Genomic DNA, 24,999 nt, shown 5'->3' with positions numbered 1-24,999 from the left:
AAAACAAATACTGATATGAATTTTAAATAATTTTGAATAAATAATTTTCAAAAAGACATTTGTGCATACAATCTGGCTGATTCCACAAGTGTAATGACTCGTGTTGTAGCCACAGAGGTGCTTTTACTGTCGGGACACGTCACCTGCACAGCATCATCATCACATTTCTCTAAACCGGAGTCCTCAGAGCCTCAACTCCGGCAGAGCTCAAACGTTCACACCCAACACTCAAGTAAATCAGCTGTTATTTATTCCAATGGACTTTCTTTAACATAATGAAAGTCCTCACAGCGCTGATTAGGCCCTTTTTTTTGCCCCAAGGCTCGGCATTAATCCTCCCCCTGATACTCGGCATCTTTTCTTGTGGAAACCTACGCAGACACTGAGAGGAGAACATGCAAACGCTGCACATAAAGCCACCGCTCGGGCCGGGAATCGAACCCGAGACCTTCTTCCTTTCAGGTGCAGCCGATCATGGTTAAGAGGCTGATACAGACTAACAGATACAAACCATATAAAGCTTGTAATTCTGATCGGGAAACAATCCAAGGCAAAGTTATGCAGACATTTAGCTGCATATAAAGCTCATTTGATAATCACTTACATCTAAGCCTATTGTGCATGTTTTAGGTTGCCAATGAGACGAATGAAAGGTGAATTTACTTCAGGGTGCACTGTTGAGCTCCACTGAGGAAAAGCGACTTTGAGGACTAAAGTTTTGAGAACAGACACTATTCACTGACATCAATCCAACACTAAACATCAGAGAAATACATCTGTTTCGACCTGAGGGGGCGAGAAGGGCGTGAGCGGACCGAGGCGGGGCAGAGCGAGAGTCCCAGAGTCCATCTGTAGTTTTTGTTCTTTTCATCGCTTGGTATAAAATGCTTAGGACAATAAAGTGCCATGTTGTGATGTCTTCCTCTTGTTGAAAGTTAGTCTGGGGCGCCCTCTGGTGGTCGACCTCAGTAACAACCCTCTCTCCAGTTCTCGCCGCTGTAGGTCCGGGGAGCAGGCAGAGACCTAGAAGAAAAAACACACACATTTAGACTTAAAGCAGTACTAAGTAACGTGTTCACCTTAATACATCCTTTTCGTAGTCCCTGTGGGGGTAATACAAGTGTTTATGGGATGATTGGAGGGTCTTTCATCTCCCCCTGGTGTCTCTGGTCAGAAAACCATTTTTGCAACTTGACTGCCACCGGTCCGGAGAAAGCAATACACGTGCTAACGGGCAAAGCTAACTGCGGGCTAGCGTCACTTTAAACAGTATTTCCAGCCAAGTTTGAGTGAAAAAAAATATTTCCATTGTATAATTGGATGCACAGTAACCCTCTCTCCCTTCGCCTTTCCTGTCAGCGTAGTATTTACTCTCCAAAACAATTAATAAGTTAAAAAATCGTAACTTGCTACTACACCTGCAGTTGCACTTCTACACCTTCTAGGGGGAAGAGTTCCTTAGTACTGCTTTAAAGAATTAGTTTTACACATTAGGTTTATGCTGTATGTGTGTTCTTCTTGATGAGCATGTCCTGACTTGGTCCTGGTTTAGCTCTAGATCAGACCTAGTTTGGGCCAGGCCAGTCATGATAACAAAAGTTACATTTAAATATATTGAGGCAGGAAAATAATGAAGACCTTCTTATGTCACAGGAAGTAACTCTAAAGCTTAAAAATTACCGTAATGCTTTGCTCTAAAAGTATTTTAGTAATTATCATGACAGTCCTAGTTTGGACCAATCTTAAACCTAGTTTGGATTTCGTTTTTGTAGATTTCGTGTCTATGTTTGTGCTTCTTCAACCCTGGGATCCACTCTGCCACCGAACAACTCACTGTGACTTGATCAGCTACTGTATATATTTTCAGTGGTGGAAGCTGGTGTGATTTTGGGTTGTATATATGCCCGTAATGAACCGGACCAACACATCGTACCTGCGCACAGGCTGTGCCAGTTTGCTGCGGGACACTGGTATCCCCCCTCCTCCGCCCGGGGCACTGGGGCGGGGCAGACCGGAGCGAGGAGCGGCAAGGGAGCGCGTTGGCGTGGAAGAGGCGGAGTTGGGGTTGGAGGAGGCTTTGGCGGGCTGCCTCAGGGCCAGGGGCGACGGGGTGACAGGAGTCCGCAGTTTACTGGGAGACGGGACTGAGGAGAGAGAAAATAAATTAACATGAGACTTAGCTGAGACACAAACAGTAGCTGCTGTTGAGCTACCGTGAACTCACTATTCAGTTACAACTGAATTCAGGATCCATCATTAGTCGATACAAACGCATGCTGGGGGAGATATATATGTAAACACACTCTAAAGCACGGGTGCCCAAATTTTCTGTCTCCGAGGGCCAAAATGAAAAAGTGCCTAAGGGTCACGGGCCAATCACGGCGATGTCAGCGTGAGACACGTATAACTGCAAATAATAATATTTACTTTATTTTATTTTTTGGTGTACATTTGCATTTAATTCTATCTATGCAAATAGTATGTTGCAAAGCCAAGTTTTAGTAGAACAAAATCAATTATTGTAGCAATATAGTGCAACAACACCACCTGCACCTGCACTACCTACAGTGACTTTACCTCATTCATTTCTTTAAGTCAAAGAAAATGCCATATTAGACCAATTTGAAAGTGTCAGTTCAGCATAAATTATTTTATACGTCATATCTGTCAATGACCTTTGCAATAAAATTAGGAAAAAGTTGGGAAGTTGATGCTACTACGCTCTCTGACTGACAAACACCAGTGTTTTGCGAAAGGAGTGAAACAGCGCCCCCAATTTGACGCTGGTGGCCAAAAAGTGTACTGCATCTATATTTGCCATTGAGAATGAATGGGAGAGAGTTAGTATTAACCAGATGCAGCGCAAAAGTTGGTCACTCTGGGCCAACCTAATTGTGGGCCCCACTTTGGGCACCCCTGCTCTAAAGAGTCCGACAGCGCACACAGCAGTTCTTGTCAACAATTATCTAATTTCAACAATACAACAATTACAGAGTTCAATTGTCAGGCTTTTATCAGCGAGAGTGATATCATTTAAGAAATTAATGACATTTTGAGCAGTTTGAATCGTTTTGATTCAAGAATCAATGATTCAAACTACTCAGTTCACTATGACGTTTACAACAAGGACATTTCAACACACAGTAAATGTCATTAACAGGACTTGGACTGTTATCTATCGACATGAGAGGATGCACAAGTCACTGATGAAGAGCAAGGCCACAGACACGATATTTAAGTTTAACCTTCAGTGATTAAAATACTCACTGAAATCACCTTCTTCTCCAAAGCAACAGGAGAGCGGGACTGAACAGACACAGAGACACGCTTCGTAAGAGCCATGTGGAACCACAGGAATCACGAACAGACTCGCACAAGTAACCCCCGGGTCACACTCATTTAAAGTTCTGTTTTTGGTCGGCCGCTTGTTTGCACGGCCCCTTCTCTTGGTCAGGTCGGACATGAACTCCCTTGGGAGGTGGGACTGGATTGTATCACATCCAGCTGCAGTTTGTCATTCTAACATCCTCATTTTCAGCTCTATATTTGGAGCTACAAACCCCTACACACGTTCTACTCAGGACAGTCGTTACCTCTGAGGCGGGATGGGCTTTGGAGACGCTCTTTAGTTTTCGGGGCGGAGCGTGAGCGGGCTGGCTGTCTGGAGTGACGAGCTGCGGCGGGAGAACATGGCATATTAACTGTGTCTTAAGGTTTGATAAGAGGAGGGGAAAACCACCGCAGTGCCCACTCAAGCCTGTAGTGAACCCAGCGACCACTAGAGGGCGCCAGAGCCAAACCAATGAGAGACAAAAAGCAGCTCATGACACCAGACCAGCCACAGGGAGGGAAAGAGAGGAAGAGATGGAGAGGGGAGTTAAATCACATGTTTCACAGTGAGAGGCTGAAGGCTCATAACTCAAACTGTCATGAGTCGGAATTTATTCAAACCAGCAGAAGAAAAAGTTCTGGAAAATATTACCAGATTTAATTCTAGTTCATAATGACTTAGGGCAACAATAATTTTCTTTATTTATATATATATATATTCATAAACTTTACTGTCCCTGTATAGATTTTTGTCACATTTCACTCGTCCCTGTATTTGTCACACACAGTAACACACACAGGCCGATATGCTCAGCCGATATTTTTGACCAATATTTCCACATGTATAATCCTGTAAAAACAAATGCTTGGCCGCTCCAGCACTGGCCGTTTTTATTTTATTACTTCAGGTGATCCAATTATAGTTTCTGTCCCAGCTTTGATTAGTTGTTGTTAGCATTAGCATATTGTTACTACGATCAAAAATACAATAGTGGAGGTTAAAGCAGTACTAAGTAACTCATGCCCCTAGAGGCCATAAGCGCCACTGCAGGTGTCGTAGCATTTTGCGTTTTTTTTACTGATTAATTGTCTGTGAGAGTAAACACTACGCTGACAGAAAAGACAACGGGAGAGAGGGATATTGTTCATCCAATTACACAAATAAATCTGTTTGGTGGTGCTCGTCTGAAGTTAGTTTTGCCCGTTAGCCAGCTAGATTCTTCTTCTTCTGGTTTTCTGGCCAGAGACACCATGGGGAGATGAAAGACCCTCAATCATCCCATTAACACTTGTATTACCCCCACAAGGACTATGAAAAGGATTTATTAAGGTAAACAAGTTACTTAGTATTGCTTTAAATTTTCCAGATTGTGCAGTTCAAAATGACATGCAGCAAGTCCATATTGACGGAGGTTTAGTGAAACTTGTGTTTAACGAACTTGAAGCCGACCGATTTTCTCACCTCCTCTGAGGCCTAGGGAATGGTGGGAGGACTCGTTTTAAAGCAATGACTTTGCTCTTTCCAAAAAACGTGAAGTCTCTATCATTTTCGGTCGAGGAAATATTGGCTTTTTTTTGGCGCTAGATCAACCGATAGCCAATATTGTAAAATCCAAAATATCGGCCCAATATATTGGTCGGCTAAAACTGAAGAACAGTTTTTGGGATACTCCTCCTTAACTAAACTAAACAGTTTTTAATTGATATGTTATTCACAAAAAATCACGCCCGTAGTAGCTAAGTCTGCCTGAAGTAGTGCCGTGACGATAAGCGGAAGGAGATAAATAAAACGATCAAAGAGGATTCCCCTTCACCAAAGGCAGGCGTCCACAAAAGCACACAGTCTGAAGAGCAAAGCGAGATTAAAGGGAGATTTAACAGTGACAGACCCCTGAAGAGCACCTCCTGTTGCATGCAGTGCCACAGTGAGGGTGTGTGGTGCTTTACACTCACTGGCAGACTGGCTCTGGTGGCGAGGAGAGCCGTTTGGCACTTGGAGGTTGGACTCGACGCTGCGGCTGTTTTTGACCGGCTCCGGGCTCTGGGGGGCCGGCACCGAGGGCCGCGAGAGGTTTGGAAGACTGCGCCGCAACTTTTCTGTAACAACGCAAGATTATTTACATTAGACTGCACAGTTCAAGGAAGGAGAGAAAAACGGCGCTCTCTCACTGAAATTGTACCTTGATCTAGTTTTTGTCAATGAAGCCTCCCCTATGTCATTATCTATCAACATTGTTAGCTTAAGTGGCTAACAGGGGCCTAGCAAAAACAGAAACGGTGATAAAGCAGTGCCGTACCCTCGTTCTTGACCACGTTGGTCTGCATGTCGTGGCCGTGGCCCTGCAGCGAGTGCCTGGGCTGCTGCAGTCGGCTGATCATGGGCTGTGGGGACCCTCTGCCGTGGCTGTAGTCGATGGAGCGGGCCGGGGACCTGGAGCGGGGCGAGTCTCGGGGGGAGACGCGGGGCGAGTGTCGCGGCGAGGGGCTGAAGCGGGACGAGGGCAGGTGAAAGGCCGGGTGCACCGCCTCCTCCTCGTCCTCCAGGCTGTGGGCGTCCAGCTCCTGGTCGCTGAAGGTGCTACGCCTCAGAGAGTGACAGGACGACCCCGAGCTGCGGCGAGAGGCTGTGGCCGCGTACTCCTGCCTCAGACCTGGACGTACAGAAGCATCATCACATCAATGGCCAAGTTATCTTTAATGATACTTCTGCTCATCGGCGCAGTCCACATGAAGAAACTGTACATTTATTAAAAAGTACTAAACTGGCAGTTAAACGAGGCTAAAATGGAGTTAACATAGAAAAATCCTGACTACAAACTGAGTTCCTGCGGGACACTCACTCTCCTCCTGCATGCGGGCGAGGATCTGCACATCTGTGACGTCGTTGAGTTTGTAGGTTGTGGAGGAGCCCACGGAGTCCTCGTCCATCTCTGACGTGCTCAGCTCACTGTCCACAGACGACTGTGGGCTCACGGCCGGAGGGTTTCTGTCCGCCGACGAGTTACGCTGGTAAACTGCAGGACGTAGATTTAATCACACATGTTAGATACAGTGTGTATATGATAAAGGAGGACCAGGGATGTAACACTCACATCTACTCACAACTTCACACAAGTTTCTGATAATATTTGCCTGGAATGTTAATGAATTATAAGGATTTACTTATACTTACTTAAATAATGATCAAATGAACCATATACACTGAAGTAAATACAGAAGCAAAACTGATTTATTTGATTTTTTTAAGTTAAATTATTTATTTACATAGTATCTCCATAAACTGGCAGAGACTGTGACTGGTGATCAGCTGCCGGCTCTCGTCTCTGCAGGACTGAGGGCTGTACAGGTCACATCACAGCTGACCCTTCTCACCCTGGACACAGACTGTTTGACCCTCTCGCCTCAAACAGGAGCCTACGGTCCATCCAGAACCAGGAACTCCCACCACTACAGCTTTTCCCCCTCTGCCGTCAGACTCATGAACACTAGATAACCTGTCACCTGCCATTTACACTGTTGTATTTGCAGTACGTGTTTATAAACCTTCACATCTGCTTCTTGTACATTTGTAAATCCACCAACTCACACTGTTGGTTTTGCCGGGACATGTGCATTTCATAGTTCTTTTGAAAAGCACTTTGAGAGCCTAATTTAGGTAGAAAAGCACTATGTTTCATGTCACACCAGTGCCCCAAAGGAAATGATTAGTTTGTGAAACCTGTAACTGGGAATGGCAAATGCATTCGTCACTTAAACAAAGAGGCTTTACTTGATGATATTTAGTGATTAAATTGCTGACCCTACACAGAGTCATGTATCAAAGTACCCTCCCCACCTGAGTTTGTGGGCAGGAGCTGCTGTCTGACGATGGGCACTCTGGCGGGCGTGGAGGAGGGCGAGTTGAAGCCGCTGCTGTACGGGCTGTTGGCCGTGTTCGTGCTGTAGGGGCTCCCGTATCCCACCTGACTGTACGGGCTGCCGTACAGGCTCCTGCGCTTCAGGGCTGCAACCAGAGGGAGAAAAACAGAGCGTCATGACACGAGCAGTTTAACAGAAAGACTGTAACGTTCCCTCTCTCTAACATCTGTCACTTGTGCATTTTCTGCCGGATGCACTCACTCTCTCTCTCTCTCTCTCTCTCTCCATGTCCATGAATCAATGTGGTCAGTTCTCTAAAGTGCCGTCTATGAGGCCTTGACATCGAGCTGTTCCTACATTATGAGCTGACAGACCACTCAACACAGCGGCCCATTCAGCTTCACTCACAAAGCCATCCTCTATGAAGCCCAGTGTTTCTCCGACACCAGACTGTGGACGGTTTGCGGCGTTTGACTCACTTTGTTTCCATCTGTGCTTTGTCTGTGTGTGATGGGACGTATTTACGCAGCTGGAGGGAAACAGCTTCCAAGATCAGCAAACTCGTCAAGAATTTAAAAATAAGTTATTGTAATTAATGTGAGGAAAACCTACAACTATTGACTATGTAACGTGATGTCCAAAAGTCAGCCGCATTCTCAAACTAGAGGGTCCATGGAAGTTTTCATACGTCTAATCTAATCTTAAATGTAAGTAAATAAGACAATCGCTCATCTTATAGAGCTCCTTGAGACATTATCAGTTTGGTAAAGGGTCTCTGATCCCAAAACGTTGTGAACCTTTGGTCTACTGTCTATAATCATTCTTATTTTACATTCATTATGTCTTCTTGAGTAACAAATTTTAGTTTTTTGGTTTCTTTTTGAAAGACACTAGGCAGTTGAACAGCTTTGTTTGTTTTTACCTAGTGTCTTTCAAAAAGAAACCAAAAAAACTAAAATTTGTCTATGATCATGTTTTTATTTGTTTTTAACATGTCTACGTACAGTACACAACTCCCCCCCCCCCTAATTTATTCGACAAGATACAACTTCAATTGTATCTTGTAGTGACCCAGCGGTTGTATGAGTGGTCAACATGGCACTTTTACTATCCATCACAGTGGACTTCTTCAACACTCCAGGATCAATTGATTTGTTGGTTTTCTAGTGAGAGGGTCTGTCAGCTGTGAAAACCTTCCAAACAATTGATCCTGGAGTGTCCTAGAGACCACTGTGATGGAGAATAAAGGCCACTCATACAGCTGCCGGGTCACTACTGGGTCAAATACGCACAATTATCTATGAACTTTTTTCCCCCACACATTAATGTTGCTTTTACCATGGTCTGGGTGAATACTCGATTCTGATTGGCTGGAGGGTGTAGGTTATTTCTGATAATCTACACCAGGGGTAGGCAAGTTTGTGTCATGTAGGGCTGATATACCTCATTGCCAAAACACCGAGGCCCGAAACATACAATTGTAGCCCAATGTAAGTTTGTTTGTTTGTTTATGTAGTTTATTTGAGCAATTAACGTTTCTCTTTCTCCAGAGTTTCACAATCATACAGTTAATGGAAGCTCAAAGGAAGTACACTGAAGCAAAAGCTTATAAGTGCCGACCCCTTGTTCGTATACATTACATTTGCAATTCATGATGCTACAGTTATACATTACTTTTACATACATAAATAAACAAAGTACAATCCTTTCTGAGTGTTCTATATCAGTGTCAGTACACAATTATATACCTATATGTATTTGTGAGTTAAGTTTTATCCTACTGTTGTTACAATTGTCAACATAGAATCAACAGACTTTTGCAGCACTGGCAAACAAGGAGGTTTTACCATTTCATATCATTAAAACAGTAGTAATATAAGTTTTGGACATAATATATGACCTATTGGGTTGTTTTCCTGGGAAATTTGAAAATACTGACAGCATTTTCCACATTTTAGAGTCCTTTTCATGCATTTGGTCTCTGTTTTATGAATAAATGTTTCTTCAAAATTCTCTTCAAAGGTTTTATGCTGGACCTGGGCCCGGGCCTGACGCTGCCCACCCCTGATCCACACTAACAGTTCAATCACGTTCTACATCACTCCACTGCAGCTGTTTCCATAATAACGATAAACAATTGAGCTGGAACTAGCTTTAGGTAAAACAGATTGAAAGGTGAATTAACTCCTGCCCAGGACTTTAAAAAAAAAAAAGCAAACCGGGCCCAATGAACAGTTTCAGTTTGTGGGACCATGATATAAGCGAAAACTTCAACAACACGTATCTACAGTTATTCCTGATGAATCTAAACTGTTGTTACTATTATGTTGTGACACTGACGGCTCGTGGACAGCGGTTGACTCTTGTTGCTGTTTGCTCAGCTGGTGGGAAAGGCCTTTTAGACTCTGCTCCACTTTCTCCCTGTTGTGTATCAGCGCCGGCTCTGATGCATTATTCACTAAACACCAGAAAAGGTTCAGCGCAAAGATCTACTGTACTGGGAAAGATCTACTGCTACACGTGCAACTCTCGGTCTTACTTCTGACAAACGGTGCAGAACCGAGAGACGTGACTCTTCAAATATGACAAGAATCCTCCCTCAAGAAAGAAAAAAACTAGTGGGAACGATTGGGTTTCAGATGACGAGACATCAGACGACTACATTGTATAACAGATTTGCGACAGGAAATATGAACATTGGTGCAACATTGTTAATATTGGGTGAAGCAATAACTGTATCGTATATCACAGCATCTACTACAAAATGTGTTAAAAGTTCAGTTTTAGGCTTGTTTTGGTCCCGATTTTATCTTTTTTAGGCCTTACTGAAAAAATAATAATTGCTCTATTGTTTTGGCGCCGTGTTGAAATGGTTGAATGATATAATAAAGCAAGACTATTGTTATTATTGACAGTATTGTCTTTGTCGTATTATGTAGCGCTAAAAACTTGGGTTTTTTGAGTTTATAGCAAGATAGTGGACTTATTTACTTTAAAAAAGGTTTAACTTTATCAATATTTTGAGATAATTCTTTTTAAAGTACACTGTAATTGATATGAGCAAGAAAGCACATCAAATAAAGCTAAGTGAGTCTCTATGATCACAGCAACTGGACACATTTAAGTCCTTTAAGGGGAGACCCTACAGGCAAAACTCAATTTTTTCAGTTTTCAGGTTTTGGGCCAAATTGGTCTCTGAACATATAAGCTTTCACCCGGAAACAGAAAATATGCCTAATCTTCACAATAACATGTTTAAATATTGCGCATTATTCGGATTTCGTCGCCGAAAAGATGGGGAAATTTGGGGCATTTTTAGGCATAAAACACCTTGTTCTTATATGAAAAGATAAAATGACAGAAAACTTGCAATGTATTTTTTTCCTCACATTTATGCCAGTGATCGACAGCAAAAGTTTCAAATTGATAACTGTAAATATACATTTTTTCCCTATTCACCTGCAGTGTCTCACCTGTTTATTTTATTTAGCCTAATCTTGAAGAGCTTCTTTCATTCATTTGAAATAGATGTAGAGCGATATGTTGGTGCAATAGACAAGTCTTAGCTGGAGGCAGGAAGATTCCTATTCATATCCATTGGAGCTGCTGTCACGGTAACGATCAACAAATGTTTAACTGTTTTTGGAAATATCAGATAAACCTTATTTTATCGTCTCAAATGTCATTCCTCTTGTTCTTGCACCTAAAGTCACAACAAGACCACATTTTTTATTTGTAGTTTTACACTTATAATCGCTAGTTTTAGTTTAATCTTATTTCTCCTGATCACTTCCTGCCTCCAGATGATGTCACTGATGATGTCAGCAGTTAAAGGGTCTATTATATCAATCCAAAAATCAGCAGCCATATTGTTTTTGTCCATGTTGAACAGATTGAAATGGAAACCACAGTGACATTCCTTTAATACCCGCCATCTGAAACAAGCCTTAAAGGGTTTTGGATTTGGCTGTTTAAATGTGTGGCAACTTTTGTAACAACAAAAAAAAAAAAAAATGTGTGAGGTCGGCGGCGTTTGAAGAAGAATTCAAAAACAAGGGTAAAGTTAGAGAAAACAAAGCCTGTCATTGAAAGAGAAAAGAACAGCTTGAAGCAGTGACTGAAGTTGGAGCATAAGACGTGAGAAAGATGAACAGTGTTGCTTTTGTAAACAACATGAAGGAACTGCGTGTGACATGTGAGAAAAGAGGAACGAGGTTTGCAAGTTTGCGTGAATGTGTTTTGACCCTGATGGCGCGCCGTAGAGCAACAAACCAGGACAGCTGTCAAAACTGCGCAGGAACTTTGCTGAACTCGTCTGCTCTTGTAACAAATGGGTCGTCTCAAACTAACGCTTATGTAACGTCAGCTACAGGGCGTGCACTGAGGCCCGAGAGTGTTGAACTCTGGGAAAGCCTTCGGTGAGTCAGTGGCTAAAAGGTACATCCCAGTCTTTATTCAATCTTCTTTAGACAAACTCCAGTAATGCCGAGGGTTTGGGCGCGGCGGGTCAAAGGACCAAGAACATGTATGAAGACTTTACTCATCTCTTCACAGATGACAGAGCAGACAAAGGATATAAAGAATTGTCCTGACTTCCTTTTGTAGCAGAGATGACCACATTATTATTGACTACATGAAAGTGGGTTGGACAGTCTTTTGGGATTTGTTTAGTCCCACAAGATGAGGGGTATGAGATCACTGTAATGAGTAAGATTATTCTGTCCAAAAATTCTTAAAACGGGATTGTACTGAGGAACTGTAGACTCTACAAGGCATTTTCATAAAAAAGTCGAGTCCAGACCTGTAAATCTAGTCCGCACCGTTGGAGGGTCGAGCCAATTACCCGTCAGTTTTGACGAGAGTGGGTTTTACATTTGCTGACGACAAGAAGCACTTTTGTCGATATGCGTTTTACACCACAGCGATGCCAAAAAGAGAAAGATGTGCAGCTGACCTTTTGCACAACACTAAATTATTGTTTTAAAGCAGAACTAAGTAACTCATGCCCCTGGAGGCCATAAGCGCCACTGCAGGTGTCGTAACATGTTCTGTTTACTCATTAATTGTCCGTGAGAGTAAACACTACACTGACAGAAAAGACAAAGGGAGAGAGAGATATTGTACATCCAATGACACAATGGAGGTCATTTTTTTCACTCAAACTTTGCTGTAAACACTGTTTAAGTTAGCTTTTCCTGTTAGCCTCTTCTTTGTGATTCCATTAGTGTGTATTGGACCTCCGACCCGGGGGCAGGGAAGTTGCAAGGGTGGCTTTCTGGCCAGAGACACCAGGAGGAGATGAAAGACCCTCAATCATCCCATTAACACTTGTATTACCCCAGAGGGACTACAAGAAGGGTTTATTTAGGTAAACAAGATACTTAATTCTGCTTTAAACTAGGTCTTTCTAGGTTTTATGCCGTTGCTGTGATTGAATAAAGCTAGTTTTAGTCAATAGGATGTCACTGCCTCGATGAAAGTCCTTCCTCTTCATGAACAATTTAAACAGGAGCCATTCCAGATTGACTGAGCTAATGTTATTTACCTTGTCATCAATCTGGCCTTTGACAGGCTAAATTAATGTGACACTACGATGAAACTCAGGAGTTTAAAATCATCAGCAATAACAGATTTAAATCAAGGTTTATTGTACTTTATCTGTTGTTGGTGCAGCTTATATTCAGGTGCGCTCAATAGTCTGGAATTTACGGTACTTTTCTGGATCATTGCCAGATCTAATATTAAAAATGTCAGTAAATGTAGTTTATTCCCACACGGACCAGAGGGTAAGTAAGTTGTCTTGCTTTTCACATGAGGAGCGCATCATATTTACCGCTGTTGTGCTGAGTCTGACTGAATGTCCTACAATAGCGACAGGAGCGATGACAGAACAGAGACTGGCCTGTGGGTCACATGAGCGTGCCTCTGTCAAAACGGGACGGGCCCGGCTGAGTTTAGACCAGGATTTGAGACCTCGCTCTTCACCGAGGGAGGGACTAAAATTAGGGACGCACAAATCTGGAAACTGACAGGCGCAAAAACTCCCCATGACGAGGCCGCTTCCAAAACAACACATGACTGTTTGTATAAAGACACGTATTGTGAAAGAAGGGAAAGTGATGATGTATATGAAGAGAAATACAACTGTGATGGAGACTTTCTTTTCAGAATCCACCCTGATCATATCTCCAACATACATCAGAAATACATTTAGCAAACACATTATGTCCCAATCTTTCAATGTATTCAGTTTCTCGAATTGTCTCCTTTTATCAGTAATTTAGATGTTTTTAATGTTTTCTAGCTGGATCCTTGAAGATCACCTGTAAAGAACATTGATGACCCCCTGATGCAGTCAGCGCTCCTACTCTTTGTAAACATATTATGAAGTTCTGACGCTTCCGATTTGTTAGATGATACATTTTACACAATCTCAAGTTTGCTGATTGCGTTATGAATCAATCGTGCAAGAGTAAACGTCTCTATGATGTGATAGTATTCCAAAAGAAATGCTAGAATACTTTTGGAGAAACATGGAAAGAAATGGAGCCCCACCATCAAAGACCTCTGCCATATTGCTAATATATTAATTCAAGTTTAAACTATTTTCTTAAACTCATCATTAGGTGAATATTTGGCCATATCATTGTAGTTTTCTAATGTTTGACAATGTGTCATCAGCAAACATCACACATGATACTGCATCGCACTAAAGACGCCACATAGAGCCTCACTATTGCAACATGATTTAAACCCGTGTCACCAGAGGCAAAAATAAAGCTCCATTTGGCCACGTGTGCCCCCGAGTATCCTACCATGACATAACTTCCACATGAACTCAGCCAAGTCTTCTATGCGCAGTATCTCTGAGCAAATCATCTGAGCACACAGTGTTGTTTGATCTGGCAACGGCATTTTATTTGAATACGGGATTTGTATAAAGAGCTCTTGCGGTATTCAAGACAGGGTTGTTCTCCCTTATTCCAAGCAGCCCCCAGCACATTGTTTTGTGACCCTGAGAGTGGGTCATCAGCAGTGGTGTTTCATTTTATTGGCGTCTGGTGAAGTCATCACAATGGAGTCTCCAGTCAGTGACTCAGCGTTACCAGACCACAGACACACCTCCAGCTATAGGACCGTGAGCTAGTTACTGTCAGAGTCCACTTGGTGCAGCAGAGTTAAGACCTCAGCGTGTCATTCAAAAGGTTTCCTAGTGATGCTAAAGGCTAATAATCCACTTTCCTGTGCTCTACTTTTGGCTTTTTAGAAAATAATTGGACTCTTGGGGATCTGCTCAGTGTTAGCTATTGTCCAAAAAACTTTCCTAACGCATTTCTAACATCCCAAAGCACGTTCAGTCTCTGCACAGAAAGACTCCACTTCGCCCCAAATAGATACAAATAAAAGACGCACAATGCACTAAATTCCACATCTCCAATAAAGGAAAATATAGGAGGCCCTTGTCCCTATGGTTCTGACATTTACGGCAGTTTGAAAGCTGTGTGCCTACTATCAACAAAGTCCCTGCATTTGCATGTACCTGACATGGACACGTCCAGTCTGTGGATGAGGGAGCGTTTGGCCGACTCCATGTCAGGACTGGGGTTGTCCAGAGCCTGGCGACACCACACGATGGGACTCAGGGCCTTCTGCAGGGGACTGTTGAGTTTGGCCTCATATAACCTGAAAAAACATGGAGACAGGAGACGCAAAGTGAGAGAGTGAACAAAGTCTGCAGGAATAAGATTCAGAGGATAAGAAGAGACACAAGGTCCCGCTGGAGCAACATATCTGATACGGAATATTAATATGGACCTTCTCTCACATTTCCCACCCAGTCTTAAAGAGGTATTACAAGACTTATTTTCTGTTATGACAGTTTCATTGAAAATATAATACAATGGAGGATCAGTGATACCGCTCAAAAGTTGGATCTGCTCCGTTTCATGCCTGTTTATTGTTATTGTTGCAAAAACAAAGAACTGAGAAATATTTAGTGGCCAAACAACACTTGAGCTTACCCTCTGAGTTTACCAATGACTTTACTACTTACTCAAAAAAACAGAACCTTTTCATGATAAAACGGTGACGATTCCATTTCATTTTCTTCTGCTTTATTTGGGGCCAGGTCACGGCGGCAGCAGTCGGAGCAAACATGTCTAGACTTCACTTCTCCATTCAAGCACATTTCCTCCAGCACATAGTCCCTCCAGCATGTCCTAGACCTTCTATGGGGCCGCCCTCCTCGCAATGGAACGTGCCCGGAACACCTCCTCGAGCAAGGCGACCGGGAGGCATCTGGTTCCTCACGACGTGAAGGAGCTGGAGCTCTACTCCGAGCTGTGAGGTTAGGAACTTACATTGGCCGGTACATCGAGAACTCGGCTGCCTCTTCACCACAACAGCCCGATACAGCGACTGAACCTGAGATACTTGAACTCTGCCACTTGAGACAAGGACTATAACAAAACTAGTAAAACAGTAACTACTCAACTGAATGCAGTAAGTTGCCATATACGTCAATTTAATGCACTTCAAAACGTACCTATGTCATGAAACCACTCGTTTCTAGCTGACTTTCTGCAGTGCATTTTGCCGATGGCTACGTAAATCCACGCTTTCCTTTTAACCATTACTGATGAGGACCACACAACTTAGACTCCTGCTGCAGTGAGTTTCTGCCAAAGTCGGTGGGTGCAGGCGGTGCTTACTCAGCTCCATTGATTACTACTGTCAGGGCGCTCAGATGTTGATGAAAGACTCAAGCGCGAGGTATGATGTGACCGAGGCTTTTCCCTCTTATTTGTCAGAGATGAGAGAAGTTCACAAGTTTGTGTTCATGCCTCGGAAAGAGCCGAGTCAGCAGCTGCCAGATCGGAGGCCGCGTTTCTCATGTCAACAGGAGAACATAACGGACAGAGGAGGGAAGCATAACTACAATGTGTCAGAACAGCGGATCCTTCACGTCCCCGGGCATCACTGTCTGATTAAAGAGACAAAGATGTAATGTTAAAATGAAATTCTTTTTCTGTTTTCTGTGCTTGATTACACATCCATAATTATGCTGTGATAAATACTGCGGCTTTAGAGTGTAGTTTCCACGGATTGCCAGAGAGCAAAATCCGGTCAAATGCTAATACAGGGATTACTGGAGTCTGTGGCAGGAGCTGGCAAAAGCCCGGGACTACGGCGTAATCCTAGATACAGATCTGATCCCGGGGGCGGGAGGGCGGGCGGTGGGCAGGGCGCGGGCACAAAGGACGATAAAGGACCGGGCACTTTGTTTGGCATGAGCGAGCAATGTTCGCCAGTCGCCTGAGTTTGAGGTTCAGCCGCTGGAACGATGTACGAGGAGCTGACAACGTCTCCGCTGCAAAGAAAGAGCTTGGAGAGACTCGAACACAAACACAAAAGAAGATCCTATAAGACAGAATTAGAAATGATATCCTTTAAGTTCACTCCAGGTTAAGAAGTTACCAAATACCGCAATTGTTTCTCATATGTCCAGTGATTTGGCAAAGGGCTCAGCACCAAGATGCCCTTCGAAACCTGACCTTTAGGTATCCAATCTAGACTATGCAAACTTTTTAAAGGCTACTCAGATTTCGTCAGTAGATACAGGATTTAGATGCAAAGTTTCTCCTTCTCTTTGACTCGCATTTGCCAAGAGTTCTTCTGAAGTAATGAACACCAGAGCTCCATCTCCGAGCCCCTTTCTGCCGTTAATGGCCTGTCAGAGTCGCAAAAGAGCGCAATCGAAACAAACCCTCTGTAGAAGGGCCGATAACATGCGGCTAATCCCGGAACAATGACCGCTCATCAACGTAAGCCGCCCAGCGTAGCATGTATAACTACCTCCTGTAAACTCCACCAAAGTCAATACGTCTGCGCCTTTTTACTCAAGGCTGGCTTCAATGTAAACACAGCAGCTCAAATCCATTCTGCGTGAAGCTTAGGGATTATGCTTTTGAAGGAAATCTGTGAAACGCCAAACTAATGCTGTACAGCTCAGCAAAAAAAAAAGAAATCAGCAAATGTACTCAAGCGGTGTTTCTCAAACGTGTCTCAGCAAACCACATTAGGATTTCTCTGTGCGGGAGAGAATAGAAAGTCCTGCTCTGTGAGTCACGGTTAAAACAGTTTCCTGATATCAATGAAAGAAGGGCTTTTGATGTCTGTTCAAAAGATGCTGTCAAGGCTCTTTCTGTCTCGCTGAAGCTGCAGAGCATTTGTAGTTCTGTGCCAACCTGCGTCTCTCTGTTATAAGGGGGCTCCACTTTACCAATGGAGAATAACCACAGAGCTACTGCCTCTCCCACATGTGTCCCAGGCAGGAAAACTACTTTCAGCTCTAACTGTAATCACCGACTTCCTGTCACCAGTGGCGGCCATGACAAACCAGGCAATCTGTCACAACAAACAGAGGTAGTGTTAAACATGATAAGGGCCATGGGGGACCTGAACAGCTGAGGGGCGGCACAATAAGCACAAGATAAGAGATTACTGCATACAGTGTGGCTGTATAAGTGAAGAAACTGGACATCTCTCACATGACCTGCCCACATCCATTGAGTTACATATTAATAAGAGCTTTTAAATGGACAGAAGTTTTAGAGGAGTGCCCAAATGTTGATGGGGGAGCCAAAGTGGCAGCAGTGTTTTAGCAGCTGTGCCCAGGCTGTGCACGCAGCCCTGAGCACTTAGACAAGGCTGTGAACGGAAGACTCCTCCCGAGACAAGCCTCACTCACCAGCTGTCCTCGTCCTCGTTCAGACAGTCCATGTCCTCCAAGTCTAAGATCTCTACTTCATCTAAGATCGATGTGTCGCCTTCATCGTTGAACCCTCCCGTTGTCTCAGAGTATAGCGAGTTCCTGCTGGACAGAGGGGTGGCCCCTGTGGCCCCTTCACTGTCGTAGGGTCTCCTGAAGCTGATCCCATCGTAGGACAGTCTGGGGCTCAAGCAGCGGCTGTTCTCCACCATCCCGCCGAACCCCACCCCAGCGTAGCCGGCCAGCCCGGCTGCTAGCCCCGCTGACAGGGGCGAGTCATAGCCGGCGCTCAGGGGTCTGTGTGCCCCTGACATCCCTCCGGATGACGACAACATCGTAGACCTGCTTCGGAGCTGCTCGTTTTGTTGTTCGAGCTTCTTCACCAAGTCCTGGAGCTTCCGCACCTCCAAGTCCGCGTTGATATTCGAGTTGATATCCTCCATAGTGGCTTCCCTCAGCCTGCCCAAATATGCGGCGCACCGAGGTATTCCCCCTGTTTTCTCTGCCCAAACTCCTTTGTCTTCGGTCTGTTCCGTCTTCTTTACGTGTTCAGGGAAGATACAGCGCAGTTGAGTTCACTTAAAACGCTAAACACCGTCATCTTCTCCGGTGCTCCGAGCTCAGGGTCGAAGCCATTTTCATAACACTCGTCACCAACTGAGAAACAGAGACCAACAGGCGGACCGCGCACGTCACCGCGGCACGGGCGCGCGCACGTAACCAACACCTATATCCACGCGTACACGTCAAGAGCCTGGTATTTGCCCGCTTACCATTTTCAGGAACCAGTTTGGGACTGGTTGATTAAAACTGTTTTACACAACGCAATATTTTTAAGAGCAAAAATTACACCTTACAAACAACGTGTAATAAACAAACTATGCAAGCTGTGTAAATAAAAGTAGTGTACAACAGCAAATTAAAAAATGCATTTATTTTAGACAAAGATCTTTGTTGTCAGTGTAACACTTTTACAAATTACATAATAAATGTAAATGAACAGTTACTGTGTCAAGCTAAGAGAGTTCTAGTGATTCTTCAGATTCTAGTTTGTCCTCTGCATTTGGACCCTCTGTGGCCTCCTTGTGCTCCTTGGTCATTAGACCCTCATCCTCCTCCTGCCCCTGGCTGGACATAGTCGTCTCCAGAGCATCTTGGTCAGCACTCACATTCTGAGAATCAGCTCCTTCGTCATCCTCATCTTCAACATCCATCTCAAAAACCCGGACGTGCCTTAGGTTTGCGCTCAGCTGCCAAGAGAGAAACGTAAATTACACAAGACGCAATTATTTTAATTCTCTGAGTGGCAAAGAAATTACAGTCAGAACCCTATATTTGTGTCCTCTTACATAACTATTATATACTGCTACTATCGGCGAGACTAACTCTTTCTCTTTCATAGACTGAAAAGTAAACATTTTCCATTGCACACTTATAGGAAACACCATATAGTTTGAAGTCAGGAAGGGAAGACGCACCACACAGGACACTTTACGAATCCCATTCACAGCAACAAACTGAGCCTTCATGTTTTCTAGCTCCCGCCACTGATTACCCAACACAATCCCATGGCACGGGATGGCACTGGTTTGCTGGTCCAACCTAGAAACATGACACATTAGTAAAACTCTTTTCCTAATTGACACTAAACTCTTTATTTTGCATTAATTGCGATATGCACACCTCTTGTTGGGCTCCCACATAAATTCAGTCTCACAGCTCAGTGTCGAGGAGAGAGGGAGTTGAGCCAGGATGCGCCTCCCGTTTTCCTCCTCTGGTCCTCGCAAAACCACGGTTAACATTTCATCGTCATAGAAACGCGCGTCCAGGCAACTGTACACACCACAACTACGACAGACAATACGGTGCTTAAAGAGTTGCTATCGGGAATGCTGTTACACTGGGTTGTGCTTACTGTGATTTGGCATCGTCATTGTCCACATTGTCCAGTATGTGGCTAAGATCAATGGACATCACGCTGCTAGGAACGTGTCTGCAAAAAAACAAAACAAAAAAACCCAACCTATATAATTGCAGTCTTTGCTCTTTGCGAATCACAACCATTCAAAGTGCAATTCTCTTCAATGCATGTCTTTAAATGATCCAGAAAACCCACGATAACCAGGGAAAACATTTGATTTCAGTGTAGCATGAGTACAAATACATTAAAAGTTATTTATATATGAAATCATTGACTTATTTGCTACCTGTGTGCATCTGTGGCTTTCCGTAGCAGGTAGAGTTTGGAGGGTGAAATCTCTGGCATGCTGAAAACAACATTGTGCACCTTGGCTTTTTTGTCGTTCCACCTTTGATTCAAAGAACAGGTTTAGTTGAAATAAAAGGTCATTTAGATGTAGTAAAAAAAATATATACTACTTACAAAGATGGAAGCTCAAATAGACGTGGGGTGTTTTCTGAACTGTCAGACAGAGACATTGGGTTAAGATTATTGAGTGGTATTGTTGGAGGTTGGAACACTTCAGATTGATTTAAATGTAATAACTGTATGTTACATCTTGGATAGAATTTATCCATCAGGCGTGGTGTAATATCACTACATTAAATAGAAAAAAAAAAACATTCTCTTACCTTTCTGGCACAGTATAAAGTGGCAAAAAGGCCGCCTGGTGTACGGACTTCCCAATAACTTCCTGCACAGAAACACATTTGTGGTTATATGAGCTCATTTTAGCTTGTCCTATATTGTGATTTATGCAAGTTTATTCTTACAGCAGGTTTCTGTAGGCACTGCTCAATCACTCCCTCCATCATCTTCTTGACAAAATGCAGAGACTTATGGGGATATGAGGGAAACAGCAAAGGGCTTTCTGTAGAATCAAATGAGTCAATGTTAGCATTTTTATTTGTATATTTGATGTCAGTAGTTACTTGTTGGTTACTGTGGTTTGAATTGCAGTAACAGCACTGGCCAGCAGGGGGCAGTATGTCAATGTTACATAGAAACAGGAAAGTTTAGCACAGAGATTTTGTCTGGTGGGCATTCTCCAGAGATTGTAGTTGATAGAATTGTTTAAGATGTTATGGAAATGCACCAGGATTAGCTTCGAGTGGACCTAATGTGAATATGACCTAAATGGCATTTTTACAAAGCTAACCTTTTAAATGAGAACTCTCTTGTAGAAACTTAAGCCACTGGTTTCCCTTTGTGTTTGGTGGAGACACAAGGTCCTCCTCTTCATCCTTCAGGTACTGCAGCAGCCAATAAATATTATTTAGACAATAATTGAGAGAAATAAATGATTAAAGATGTCCTGACATACCTGACCCACTCTTTCAACATTAAAATACTTCCCTTTTCGATCAAAGAGTTCTTTATTCTGTAATAGATACAACAAAAGTGCATCAGTAAGAGGTTTAACAATTTTACTTGCTGATAATACGACAAAAGAACCAGTATGACTTTAGTACGATACAAACCTCACTAAAATGCTCCGACAGAAAGTCCGAAACAAACGCTATATCCTTTTGAGTCATCTGTGGGAATAAAAAAAGTTTACACTTTTTTATTCATTTAAATTACACTAAGTAATTTTAAGAATCACTTCAAGTGTTTACAGTAGTCTCTGAGAAAACACAAACCTTATTGAGTTCAGGGGGCACATGCTCATCACACATTCTCAGCATAGCTGTAGATAAATCAAAGACAGGATGAGCAAACATGCAAAGTTACTGCTCCTGCCCTTTTTCTTGCCATTTGAACAAAATGTTAAAGTTAATAGTTGCATTTGTTGATCATTACAGTTCCTTACCTACATAAAGCCATCGGAAAAATGCTTTGAAGTTTTTCATACTTTTATCAATGACTCTATGAAACAAAAATATATAATACAAGTTCATGTTTAAATAAGAAAATGCATCACATCAAAGTGGGCTGTATATTTGATTTAGTGAAATGCTTTGCTTTACTCACTGTAGAAGCTCATTGGCCTTTAGTGAAAATGAACCTACTGCTGTAATTGCACCTAAAAAGAAAAAACACCACCATCAACAACATAATAATTATGAAGCTCACACAACTTTAATTTAATGTGTGTAAATTGAACCTTCTACAGCCGCCGAGTCCAAACCAAGAGGCTCAAACTTCTGTTTCCAAAGTGACATTCCTTTGACTTCACCAAGATGATACAGCAGCGCCTCAGAGCCACTGCAGACAACAAAAATATAAAGATTTTAAGTGCAGCCAGTTTTCTCGCTAGTATTTGTTGGGGTTATTTTGTAACAAAAATACTCAAAAATAGGTAGTTACGATTATTGTACAAAGTTTAAATCCAAAGAGCATTAAAAGTCCTAAATTAAAACGGGATCAACAAAGACCAGCAGATCATACCTCAGTAAATGGCTGATGACAAGCTTCTGAATACTAGAGTAGGACGACTCAATGGACATGCCCAGCTTCTTTAGGCCCTACCATTGAAAATAAACACACAAATGAGTTGCAAACAAATATAGCGTATGAAGATCCAATGTTTCGAATTGAACTAACCTTCACAGTGAGTTGGTTCATAAGGAGTGCTTGTAATTCAGGGCTATAAAAAAACAACAACAATACCATTGTGGTGAAAAATATCACATCATTTTTGAAAATGACTAAACGAGCTGCACCACCACCTACAGGGCACTTTGAGCATTACAACATCTTATATATTATTAGATATATTATAGTATTATTATTTCACCTTGACTGTCCCCACAGCAAAAGCTCAAGAAACTCATCATGAACTTGAGTGCTTGTGTTCTTCTCCTACAGGAGAAAAAAATGTGACGACTGATGTACTTCATTTACTCACCACCAATATACAGCTAAGACGTCTCACCTGGACAAACTTTGTGAGCCGATGATCCATCTGCATCAGGATGTCGTCCCAGGCCTCGCACATGCAGGTGAGAGAAAGGTGCAGGTACTGCAGCAGCGTCGAGATGTGGGTGAACTTACGGGCCATACGCGTCACCTCGGGGAGACAGTCAGACAGCAGCCCTGTGTCCAGCTACAGAGAGAAGGATTCTCAGTAGAGTGTATTCAAGAGAATAAGAACAATATTTAAAATGTTAAAACCCTCACCTGACAGTAGCAGATCTGGGTGTCGCTGTCAACTGTCCTAACTTCTGTGATGATGGACAGAGACTTCAGATCACTGGACAGACTGAGGCTGCGGCAGGTTCCTGAAATCTGAAATGAAAGAATGTCTGTTAAGAAAATGAAAGTGCCCTTTGATTTACAGAACTGAAAAGTACGTACTCCAGTGACAGTGGCAATCTTGTACATCCCGTAGGCATAAAGCTCCACAGAGCCGCTGCCTCCTCCAAGAACAAGTACGTTAAGCCTAAATAATAAAAAACGGTTGTTATTAAATATTTGTTGTTATTATTAATGATAAATGAAATGTATGTAATGCTTTGTTGTATCTGGTAAAAAAGGGACACCGTTTACCTGACTTCTCCCAGAAGATTCGTGATTTCATCTGACTTTTCCTCACTGTTCCAATAACACAAACAAACATTTATTTAATCTGCACCATAGATCATCATTGCCAAAATATCAGATATTACATATTGAATATTACCTGAAGATTTTTGATGTGGTGCTGTAGCTACATCAACAAACACATAAACATTAAAATGTGTTATTTCGAGTAATTTGTTAAATTTAATAAACAAATGCATTGTGTAAACTATTGTTACCTCTTTGGAAGTGATGGCAACTTGGGCAGGAATAGAACAGATTCATCCTCAGAGTTGTAAAAGGCAGTCAGTGCACTAGAATCATAATTACAATGTCAATTGATATAATATAAGGAAAAGTATTAGTGTTGACAGTGGCTCTTACCTGTTCTCCTCTGTCACTTCCATCCAGTGCATGCAGGTCACAGGACTTTGTATCGGAAACACGTGGAGGATCTCTGCCTTTTCAACACCACAAAACACCACCTGCTTAGTGTCTCCAAGACTGAACGCCAGAACTGTAAGAAAAACATTATTTAGTGAGGTTAAGAGCCCTGAAAGCTGGCAACCTGATATGAATTCTGTCTTACTCTTTCCATCGGGTCTCCAAGCCAGTGCAGTGATGTCCTTTCCTGTGTACTCACTTGGTGGCAAACTCCAAACTCGCTGAAAGCTGTCCAAGCGATGGAGGAGCAGCTATTGAGACAAATCAATGAAGTATGATGAGACAGGAAAAGCATAATACCTGTGTTTTAAAGTAAACAGACGGGCCAGACCTCTCCACTAGTGTTGGCAAGGGCGATAAGATCCCGTTTAGGAGACCATGCCATAAACAACACGGTGTTTGGGAGCTGCTTCTCTCCCACTTGCCGAAAAGCCGGCATGTTTTAGGCTGCAAAATGACAATCAGTTAGTTATATTGTCTCTCACACTGTTAAACATCAGCAACATTATTCGTTATTATAGCAAGCAATCTTCTATAAAGGTAAGCAATATCATGTGTACATTTTGTTTTTGTCATCCTGCGTGAAAATGACGTACAGTGCAATTAAAGACGTGATGTGAAATGCCTGTATAATTAGCAAAGAGGGAATTTTGTTGTTGACAGGTACAAAACTTATAACAGACAGCACTAAGCTAACATGATCCAGTTAGCATAAAGATGCAGTTAACGTCTGGACAAAGTGCGTGTTACGAGCTGCCTGCATTAAATAATTAAGACTTACATGGGCAGACAGAACAAGCAGATAAGTGATATATATGTTTTTTATCCTCTTGAGTGATTGTTCTTTTTCATTTTTGTTGTTTTTACGCGGACGGCGCCATGTTTTTCTCTGACCAATCACCGCGCTTCAACGGAAAGCGAGGAGGGACATACAGCGGAAAAAAACTATTGGTACTGTAAAAAAGTAAGCCGGTCGCATGGGTCTATTATAACATCTGTCAGTAGCTAATAATGCTAATATATTGCAAATAAAACTGCTAAAGATTTATCACAAACTCAACGCAACCTTAAGTTTCACGACAATATGGTGCACCGGGTAAGAATGTCAGCTGATGTATCCAGGCATTAAAAA

General features: G+C 42.7%; 2 protein-coding genes across 3 annotated transcripts; both read right to left on the bottom strand.

Annotated features, from left to right (window-relative positions):
- Positions 1-454: 454 nt before the first annotated feature.
- slain2 (SLAIN motif family, member 2) lies at positions 455-18,631 on the bottom strand. 2 transcript variants are annotated; one of them, XM_079574928.1, is made up of 9 exons: positions 17,939-18,631; positions 14,729-14,871; positions 7,166-7,333; positions 6,171-6,344; positions 5,628-5,981; positions 5,284-5,427; positions 3,268-3,306; positions 1,934-2,144; positions 455-1,023 (listed from the first exon to the last, which is right to left on the bottom strand). In XM_079574928.1, exons 1-9 carry the CDS (start codon positions 18,400-18,402, stop codon positions 966-968), a joined length of 1,755 nt encoding a protein of 584 aa, XP_079431054.1. In that variant the 5' UTR covers positions 18,403-18,631; the 3' UTR covers positions 455-965. The 2 variants fall into 2 exon arrangements, with proteins under 2 accessions (XP_079431054.1, XP_079431055.1); XM_079574929.1 differs by lacking the exon at positions 3,268-3,306.
- Positions 18,632-18,892: 261 nt separating this feature from the next.
- anapc4 (anaphase promoting complex subunit 4) lies at positions 18,893-24,769 on the bottom strand. Its single transcript, XM_079575243.1, has 28 exons — positions 24,649-24,769; positions 24,199-24,314; positions 24,013-24,118; positions 23,808-23,940; positions 23,663-23,737; positions 23,545-23,571; positions 23,412-23,456; positions 23,220-23,304; positions 23,043-23,150; positions 22,798-22,968; positions 22,660-22,724; positions 22,467-22,509; positions 22,311-22,387; positions 22,027-22,127; positions 21,894-21,945; positions 21,733-21,788; positions 21,563-21,609; positions 21,401-21,457; positions 21,244-21,300; positions 21,079-21,172; positions 20,693-20,790; positions 20,552-20,613; positions 20,343-20,381; positions 20,167-20,268; positions 19,875-19,952; positions 19,643-19,807; positions 19,438-19,561; positions 18,893-19,209 (listed from the first exon to the last, which is right to left on the bottom strand). Exons 2-28 carry the CDS (start codon positions 24,304-24,306, stop codon positions 18,976-18,978), a joined length of 2,409 nt encoding a protein of 802 aa, XP_079431369.1. The 5' UTR covers positions 24,307-24,314; positions 24,649-24,769; the 3' UTR covers positions 18,893-18,975.
- Between the last annotated feature and the right edge of the window lie 230 nt (positions 24,770-24,999).

The sequence above is a fragment of the Gobius niger genome, assembly GCF_951799975.1.
Source record: "Gobius niger genome assembly, chromosome: 17".
NCBI classification, from domain to species: domain Eukaryota; kingdom Metazoa; phylum Chordata; class Actinopteri; order Gobiiformes; family Gobiidae; genus Gobius; species Gobius niger.
Note: the sequence above shows the minus strand (reverse complement) of the source record. Positions and strands in the feature narration are given on the sequence as shown.